This window comes from Schistosoma haematobium, chromosome ZW (assembly GCF_000699445.3).
Source record: "Schistosoma haematobium chromosome ZW, whole genome shotgun sequence".
Lineage (NCBI taxonomy): Eukaryota > Metazoa > Platyhelminthes > Trematoda > Strigeidida > Schistosomatidae > Schistosoma > Schistosoma haematobium.
The window spans coordinates 51,211,815-51,222,105 of NC_067195.1; the positions used below are offsets into that span (position 1 = coordinate 51,211,815).

At 33.1% G+C, this 10,291-nt stretch overlaps 1 protein-coding gene across 1 annotated transcript in view; it reads left to right on the top strand.

The window, feature by feature from the left end:
* MHC2 (MHC class II transactivator) overlaps positions 1 to 9,946 on the top strand; it is a 30,414-nt gene extending 20,468 nt beyond the window's left edge. Inside the window, exons 22-28 of the mRNA XM_051211680.1 lie at positions 334 to 747; positions 845 to 1,317; positions 1,411 to 1,618; positions 1,715 to 1,906; positions 3,257 to 3,471; positions 5,606 to 7,892; positions 9,808 to 9,946. Of these exons, the coding sequence (XP_051071769.1) occupies positions 334 to 747; positions 845 to 1,317; positions 1,411 to 1,618; positions 1,715 to 1,906; positions 3,257 to 3,471; positions 5,606 to 5,795 (1,692 nt within the window). The 3' untranslated portion in view covers positions 5,796 to 7,892; positions 9,808 to 9,946. The remainder of the gene's footprint in view (positions 1 to 333; positions 748 to 844; positions 1,318 to 1,410; positions 1,619 to 1,714; positions 1,907 to 3,256; positions 3,472 to 5,605; positions 7,893 to 9,807) is intronic.
* The last annotated feature ends 345 nt before the right edge of the window (positions 9,947 to 10,291 follow it).

Consider the following 10,291-nt stretch of genomic DNA (forward strand, 5'->3'; position numbering starts at 1 on the left):
ATCTAACGATTAAAAATGGCTTCATTTTTTTCGTCAGTAGTCTTGCTAGCTAACTAACTATATTAGACAATACTTTCAAACATTTTTATTAGTTCTTGTTAATTCCCATCGATTATATAGAGTATCAATAAAAGAAAGTCATCGGTAAATCAAAATCAGCGAAATATTGTCTGCTTGTAGTTTAATTTGCAGCTGATTTTGAAAAAGAAACAAGTCTTTCATTATGGCCTTTTTCGCATCAAATTATGATTCTAAACTGAATCTTTCAATCATAAACAAATACTTTTTTTACTCTCTGCTTAGTTATGATTATTATATAAATCTTTTTTTCAGCTTGAAGATATGAATCATGTCATGGCTAGTCAACGATCTGATCAAGCTAATAATGAACGTCGAATCAAGAAATTAGAATCAACTCATGCAGAAACTGTTAATCAACTTAATAGTTTTCAGGCTCAAAAAGATGCATTTTATCAAGAAATGCTTGAAAAAGACACAAAATTATTCACACAAAAGAATGAAATGGAAAAGCTTAAAGAACAGTTAGAAGAGTCAGAACGCCAGCGTTCATTACTCGCTCGTGAATTAGAAGAACTTGGTTCTCATGGGGATGATGCTGGTAAGAGTTTAGTAGGGTTGGAACAAACGAACTATCGTCTAAATGAACGATTAAAAGAAACTCAACAACAAATAGAAGAACTAGAAGATGAGATTTCGACATTTACCATGGAGAAACAACGTGCAGAGGTTAGTTGATTCAATCAATGTTTTCACCTTTTCCATAGTATTAAATATATGTATATTGTTTCATGATGAGGAACTTCGTTTATTTTTCATTCGATAGGTTCAAATGAATGCTGTTCGCACTCAACTAGAACGAGAATTGGCGTCTCGCGATGACTTGCTCGAAGAACAAAGACGTCAATCTCTTAAACGTATAAGAGAACTTGAAACTGAATTAGAAGAAGAACAAAGAGAACGTGCTAGTCATCTTAATGTTCGCAAAAAATTGGAAACTGATCTTGCAGATATTAGTCAACGCTTTGAATTAGCGAATCGACAAAAAGAAGAAGCTGTAAAACAATTGAAAAAATACCAAGGTGTTACTGGTGGCATTCAGCGTGAACTTGAAGATGCTGCCCGTGCTCGTGATCAAGCTATAGATTCTGCACGAGAATTGGACAAGAAATATCGTATGCTGGATGCAGATAAAGCTCGACTTCAAGAAGATTTAGGTGTAAGTGAAAGAACTTGTCGTAATCTAAAGAGTGATTTAAATGAAGCTTTGGAAGAGTTATCTATTGCAAATAATGCCAAGTAAGTTGCTTATTTGTTCCAATATTATCAATTTTATGTGTTGATTTTTATTTTATATTACGGCTAAAATCAATTACCTCATATATTCTTTAGAACTTTAGCACTGGAAGAAAAGAAGCGTTTAGAAGCTCGTATTACTGCTTTAGAGGATCAACTGGAAGAAATACAAAGTGCCATGGATGCTACAGAAGAGCGCCACAAACGAGTCTACTGTCAAATGGAACAAGCTCAGACAGATTTAAGCGTCGAGAAGAATAACTTCCTACGTTCAGAGTGTCAGAGAATCTCTCTTGAAAAACAGGTACGTTCTTTAAAGTTGTTAATTGTTATATCACATTCAACAAACTAATTTTTGCCTTCCCACAATTATGGTTTCATTTCGCCTATGGAATTTTAGGTGAAAGAATTACGCGATAGGCTAGTTGAAGCTGAAAAAGAAGGAGGTCGTCGTGGTAAAGCTCAAATTGCAACATTAGAAGCTCGTTTGACAACCTTAGATGAGCAACTAGAAGCAGAAAAACTAGAGAAGTTAAATGCAAATAAAAATTTCCGCAGAGCTGAAAAGAAATGCAAAGATTTAATCCTCCAAGTTAGTGTTTTTTCTTTACTTTTCTTATTTTATTACCGGTATTCATCTTAAAAACTTATGAGACTACATCTTAGTTATTTCATTTCAACATTTATCACATTCTTATGCGTATATATATGTAACTTGTGAATCTATGCAGTAAATTACTAGTCCATTTGTCAGAACGTTACTTAATATTTGATTAATAGAAGCTTTTCTCATTTATATTTACTTGGATGATTATTTATCAAGTGAAATGTACTAATTACTTCCATTCCACCCCATTATTTAAAACAACTTCCTTTATATCATGCCTTGAGCAAATAATCCTCCTTCGATGATGAAATCTACAAGTTATCTGTTGAAGATACTATGGATTCATCGTTAGGATTTGTACTAATAAATGTCTTCCTATATAAATTATAAGGTACATCTAACAGAGTAATTTATTTATGCATTTAAGCACAAACGTTGGTACAAGGATGCACCAATTACATATTTGTCACACAAATCATTCGATATTTATCAGGGCTGGAATACTGTCCAGGTGCCCAAACTAAAGCAGGTGGTTTTCTTAGGTGGTCACTCCCCGAGCCTTTGACCTAGAGGTCTAATTCATAAGGCGGCGGAGCAGCGTTAGGAGGCGATCCCATAGTAGCCGGTGATCAACAATAGGTTCATGCACCATTTGTTCTCTCAGGGATCCTAGAGCCCATATGACCACTGTTTTGGAATCAGGGTTTTATGGATTTTTCATATCCACCAACCCGGTTAAAGCACCGGACATTCGGTCCTCTCATTTTAGTAAACAACACTCCGCCTGTCAGCGACTGTATTCGCGTGGCCATACGATAGCATTTCGGGAAAGAGAGCGGAATCTCCCCATCCTCTACTGTCCCAGAGCATTTGGGGGAAAGTGGAGAATAACATCAATTTGTTCTTTTCTATATTAATCATATGTTAACTACACTTATCCTTACCATATTGCAAATAAATTATTGTCATTCATATATGAATAAAACCTAACGGTTGATGTGTAAAATTTAAAAGTAACAATTACCAAAGAAATCGAAATGCTGACGATATTTTGAAACATCAATTGTTTAGCTTTAAATATCTTAATTAGGTTATGTGTACACTCAATTCACCGTAATGATAATGATAACCGCATTGTTTAGTAAATATCTGTATTCAGTCGATATTTGAAATTACTATTGATTTTGTGTTGTTTTAACTAGAATATGTTTATTACTTTACCTTAATTAATTAATTAATTAATTAATTAATCATTTTTATGATTGTTATTTATTACTTCTATATATGTATGTAATATTTTCCGGTAAATGTTGTCTGACTTATCAATCTGCATAGAATGATGATTTGAGACGATGTGCAGAAGCGTTGAAGGAATCTTTTGAAAAAGCTCAATCTTCATGTAAACAAAATAAACGAGAAATAGCAGGTCTTGAAGAAGAGAACGCCAGAATCAATGCAAGATGTCGCCGCCTCCAAAGAGATTTGGAAGAAGTAATGGAAGCTAAACGAACCATTGAACGAGATCTACAAAATCTTCGTAAACTTAGTCGGTACGTCTGTTATATTTTTAAGTATATTTATTTTAACAGTTTACTCAGTGTGACCCCAAGTATTAACAGCAGAAGAGGGTAAACTTTTAAGATAACGTTTTATAATAATAATACAGTAAATGTAGATTGATTTAATCGACAATTAGAAACGAGTTCATCATCAAGTTGAGTGGGTTTTTTGCCAATTTAAATATAGAGAAAAATTTCGCAGCTACACAAACGTTATATGTGAATAATAATATTTTTTTGTTGGTTGAAAAAAAGTGATAATCTGGAGGGGCGTAAACAACTGATCGTTGACAGTAATAAGAAAACACTATCGCATCAAGAAGAAATAGATATTGGCTCTGGTATTCTTTATGTTTATTCAAATGGAAGAATGGAATTGTACACCAGTTAAACAATGTACATACCTTGTATTTGTTTTTGTATTGTACTCGTAGTAAACAATTTTTCATCTAATAGCATGAAAAGAAACATGTACTCTAAAAGTATATGAACTTATTCGAATAGTTGATGTGCTTCTAACAGAAAATAAAGTATAGATTATCTACTGTCAGGCTTTCAATAATTAAAATAAGAAATATTGGTTTCATAGAAGAGTTTTCTTTTCAGGAAATTCATTTTCAAAGCTGTGCAATCGCAAATATATAGTAGTTTTATTGTTGAGGGCTTGAATACTCATCATGACAATAGATAGGAAATGTTCTAACCCTTAACAATAAATCTATTATTATTTTCCATGATAAAAACAATGGTCTAATACATTTGCTTATTCTACCTCGCTATTATCACGTTTAACACAATTTTATTGTCACTATCATTGTAATTGTTTTCATCTTGAAAAATAAGTATATATTTGTGATTGCACAGCTTTGAAAATGAATTTGCTGAAAAGAGAACTCTGCTCTGAACCAATCTTCAACAGGTATATTCTGTTTACTTTCAATAGGTATCTCAGAAGAAATAAACGACATACACCAGAATAGGTGGGAATGGGCGAATAATTAAAAATATTTGTAAAAGATATACAGATAGATAATGGGCAGCACCAGTAACTGAATATTACAACGGAAAATATAACTATCATTATTCTCACTGTGTTTGTGTATACTGCAAATAGTGACGTTATAAAAGAAAAATTATGCAATCGTAACGAAAAGACCCTGACGATTTTTATTCATCATCGAAAGGATGTGAACCGTTTGAAGATAATATAACAGTGTCGGGTATGAAAAAACTCGTAGACACCAAATGGCCTGTTAAAAAGTCTTATTTCAAAAACAAAAATGAAACAACATACAACCGCGAGAACAATTATAGTGAATTACAATACCCGACAGTGATGATGGTCCTGATCAAAGCCGCGAGAAGCATATAAAATATAATTTTTCGTGAACATACATGTTTTCCGGTTTACGCTTTCCTTATCATCTAGTTTGATGCATACACATTTTTAGTGCTTGTTATATGGAAAAAGTACAAGCAAAACATTTTTGAAGAAAAAACTGAATTCACCTAATTTGTGTTTTTACGCTAGAAAAACTGGGAGGGAAAGGGGGTCGGTGTGATAAAGAGAAAAAACCATTATTTTAGCACTACACCCCAATCAACGTGAAAGGCGTATGCATATGTGTAGTTAAACTTACTGAATTTCATCCGTTTCGAGAATTCATAGTGATTATGTTGTATGGTTGTTCATAGGATTTTTTCCGGCGGTACCAACACATTCTCTCTGTCCTTTCTTACTACTGCATACTCATACATAAATAGCATCCTATTAAAGTTTTTTCCGGTCATCAAGACTAACTGATTTGATATGTTTTTTATTACCGGTGTGTTGTGTATTTCTGTTTAAAATCCTATATGATTTTTTACTTTTCTCTGGTGATTGATATTCCCTTTCTTTGTGTACTTCTCACATAGAGAAACGTTTTGCATGGAATAATGATATTTTCTCCCTCTCTTTGCGTATGTGTAGTTTACAAATTATGCGTTATCAACGTAACAAATTGTGTATTTGAATTTTTTCAGTGTTTTAGTGTTGTGGTTTCATGTTTTATTTGACTGACAAATACCAAAATTATTTTTTTTAAATTATCATCATTATATTCTTCTTTTCACCTATTATTAGAAGTACGACTCGTCCAAATCGTCAATTGCCGACAGTACTTTCAACACTTTCACCTGATGTTACAGTAGATGAACATAATTCAGTGAGTGAATTGGATTCTATGACTAGTGATTTTGGAAGCGGTGGGTCAGTTGCTACTCACAACAATAATAATAATAATGCTTCTACGCCTTCAGCTAATGAAAATTGAATTTTTTTCTATTATCTACAAACTATTATTATTATTATCACAAAATATCACTGGGAAAGTCTTGTTTTACTTTCCTATTTTTAACCTATTTTGGGCAACTCATAGTACACAAATATGCTGTCACACAATTTGCACGAACAGCTATACACTTTATCTATGGTATACTACTATTATGGCTGGTGTGTTATTTTTCTCATCACTACATCACAATTTCCAAAGCCAACCTGAGTTTACTCCGCGTACATATATACGTTAATGTGTATGGCGGTTGTTCCAATTCTCTATTAACTAACACTACAAGTATTATTATCTTGATAATCATGGTTGCTTTATGTATCGGAAGAATTTTCATTCCTTTACACTAAGGTGCGTCTCTAAAACTTCGAACCTTGGTGTTTTCAAACCTCCGATTTTTTTAACAAAATAGAAATAAACTTTTTCTAACTTTGTTGGTTTTTTAATGATTCTGATTGGCTTTTTATAAAAAAGTTTTGCCCTTTGCTCCATTTGTAAATCAATGTTAAAACTAACAACATATTTGTTATTGCTTGTTTAATTATGATATATATTTCAGCCATTATCAGCAGTCAAATACATCACTCTAAATATGGCACTTATTACTTTTCTTAAGATATGTTCTTTCCTTTTTGTTCTACAAATATTGCGTCCAACCGTCAACAGTTAGAATTGTTGAAATTTATGCTATCTGCCTGCCTTCTCTGCAAACAAAACTAATTTAAAATTGATATGATGTTTTCTATCTTGAGATGCGTTTTTTAAAAAAAAATTATACTTGCACAACCTATAGTTCTTTTCTGTCTTTGACCTTCGATGTCAATCTGAACGTTATCTTTAGCTCAGATTTATTTGTTTCCCTTCTGACCACAGAATAAGCAATGCTTGGGTTATGAATAAAGTACTAGGTAAATATGGCAAGTCGATTGGTTAAGTAGTGAATCTTCATCAAGTTAGGTGTATGGGACATGTCACTTATGCCTATCCACCACCTTTCTAGACGAGCAGTGTCTGATGTAAGAGTAGGCTAATAAGAAAGGTAGGGGCGGCCAAATTAAGACAACATCCGTTCATGAAATCATCGAAAGTTGGAGTGAGCCATGTTAATAGGTGTAAACTACCTGGTTGAGCTCTGCGTGATCATCGTATCCTATGGTTACAGACCTTAAATGACATGGCCCAATGTAGTTTGAATCCTGAATGCCTGATTTGTTCCATTGCCATTCATACTGATACTACCTCTACTGTTGTGGGATTTGGCTTGACAGTTTCATCTTTGTGCTAATAGAGTTTGACAGGTTGAATCGATGTACATACAGGTTTTATGTCGTGACTCTGGTTTTCCTTCTGATTTGTTACCGTCGGTTGTTTTATTTGAATAAATCGATGTATGTAATACTGGTTACAACATGTACAATTCACCATTCGATTCATGTATTCTTTTGTAGAACAGTGGATACTATTATTGCATATTTTTTAATCCATATGAGGTAGTTACATCTTAAGATACAATCCATATCTTTATAGATATTTTAGTATGCATTTAGAAACTTCAGTTCTATAACTTATCCTTTAGTGCCTTAACTGCACTTCATCCTTGTTTTTTAAAATGGTCCTCTCAAACAAGTGTCGCTGTATTCGATTATTCTGTCGTTCATTTCAACCATCATAACTTTTAAGGTAGTATGATACTTCTCACATGTTAATCTGTTTGGATTATAGACATGCATACTCAAGCACAAATCGAAACGTCTGAATTAATGATTATTATCCTATTATACGAGTAGTGTACAGCTATTTATCTTGTTGTGGATGTTTTTCACACCAATTTACAATTCTCTAGCATACAGATAATAATTGTTTACAATTCAAGTAACTGACTCAGTATTCCACTAGACAAGATTTACGTAGGTAGCTTAGTGAGAATTCAATCGATAAAGCGAGCTACTGAGTTTGTAGGTATATAATATTGAGTCACATGTGCACCAAAATGTTCTGTAAAGTATATTTTGATAGTATATGCATTTTATATTTTCCATTCAGGAAAAAACGCAGATTTATATAGTATATTCAATTTAAAATGTAATCTAAAATTCTATTTAATTATTCAGTGCACATTATTCTGACTAGCTTTTCATTTTGGAAGTATGGATAAATGTTAATTTGAGCATACGGTTATAGAAATGACAAAAATGAGTTAACGGCTCGATGTAAACCGTTAAACATGCAACAGGAATCAACCTTGGGTATTCACTCACTCTACCAAAAAGAAGAGTAGCACTGATTAGACTTTAGACTCTTCATCTCTATTTTGTATTTATCAGTATAGGGTTGTGGAGATTATTAAGTTTTTTTGAGACCATCAACTGATCAACCTTAGACCATTGAAAAACAGGGATCACTACGGCCGTTTTGTTCTGGTATGGAACTACCCAGCGGTGCGCATCCACTACCCCCCACATGGGACTCGGACCTAGGGTCTTACCGAGGTTTCTGTGCAGGCTAACTGTGTCTTTCGAAGTTTATTACTTGAATTGAGCTAAATTCTAGAAACTAATCACCTTTTTTACTAACTTAAGTAATGGCCTCATTCTGATCTTGATAAATGTGACCTACATTCTGAAAATAGTAGTGATCAAATGTCATACTTATAGATGAAGCTGTGGTTTTGATATCTCACGTTATGCTAATTAGTCGAGGTTTACATATTGTCTACACTCAAGAAGTCAGGTATCCATATGAGTGAAGTAGTTGTTATAATTTACCTGTTCATTATAAAAAGAAACATAACCTCCTAGGAACTTTTTTCAAATCCCCATTAATGGTACTGCTTGTATAGTCGACAAAACAAATTGCCAACGGTTGTAACTGATATAATGGGACGAGTGGTGTGAAAGTGTAACTTGTAAGACTATCAGACGAAAGACTATTACACGTATTTTTATTGTGTAATTTATATCTAATTTTTCCTTTGACCCATAAATCATCATGTAGGTAATTATTTCTCTATCACTACGGCTTTTTATCACTTATGACTAAGGTTCGTACATATTGTGATTTTCTAACCTTGTTGGTGTATGATCATTCATTCAGGTATATTGTTGTGTGTTTTCAGTCATGAAGAAGAGTAGAATAGATAGTTGATCTGCTTTCTGTGATTATCTGATGATTGAATATTTGGTTGGAAGGAGCAGCTCGAGAACAAATAAGCATCGAGACCTCGGTGGCTATTCATTGGTTGATGTCATCTGGTAAATAGGTCACTGGTCGTACTGGTAATATAGGTGATCCAATTAATAGTCAAACTAAAGAGAGAGGAAATACAACGGCCGTTGCAATTACGACTTGATCATACGAGCTCCAATATAATCCAAGGAATCTGTTTCTCTATTTTTCCGTTGCATCAATAATTCTTACAGGTACATAACTATTCAGTCTAATTATATAGTAGCATCGGTAACATTAACCAAATTGTCTCCTAATACAAGGCTACTGTGAACGCTTGAATTTAATATGACTGTCGATCAAACATTTAATATTCACATTACAGATGTTATGATGTGCGAGTGATTGAAGTTGAAAAGAGACACAAAGGTATATATCATAATTACGAGTATAGTGTGCTGAAACTTTGGTTACACAATTCAAACATGTTACTGATCTAACAAACTGGTGTAACTGGCTTAATCTAAAACCCTTAGGTTTTATTGTACTGTACACTCTCACATAATCTATTGTCTTAATATTATATCATTAATAAATATCAGTGCTTTTAACAACCGTAATATATCGTATTGGGAATACTACCTAACCCAAAACTTAAGTTTTAAAGCTTCGTGCCAATTACTTTGAATCACTCAAAATCAGTCAATTTTCTTAGTATAGTAGAACATTATAAGCAGCCTGTTTTGATCAGTACCAACATCTGATTTTGCGTTTATGACTTAGCTTTCTATTTAATCATTCAGTTTTCATTATCAATTTTCTTATTTGGTAGTTTTTACCCAGATTATGATGGAACCTAATATTTGAATATCATTGTGGTGTACGCTACTTATGTCTGTTGACATAAGTAGTGTGCAACACCGACCAGAAATGGAATACCTATCAAAAGAAGGTTAGGAAAATTGAACCGGTAACAGAAATAAATCGAGAATTGGAAGAATCATGAAAGATGTAAAGGACAATTGATGAAAATTTGTAAATGAGTTTTTAATGTATGGTTTTCATATTTTATGAAAGAACTCTGTAAGTTCGAATAAAATAAATGAATTGGTCTTCCCCACCTGAGTTCTCATTCACTACAACACTATTCATGTACCATAAATAGATTATCATAAAAGTTACTTTCAAGAAATTTTACATTGTTTTGGTGTGTGTATATATCACCTCAACTACCATTCCAAGTATACTGGTTGAACGCTGAGTAGTGACCATTGTCATGTTTGTTTGATCGTTTAGTGCAAATCGAATTTTATCAA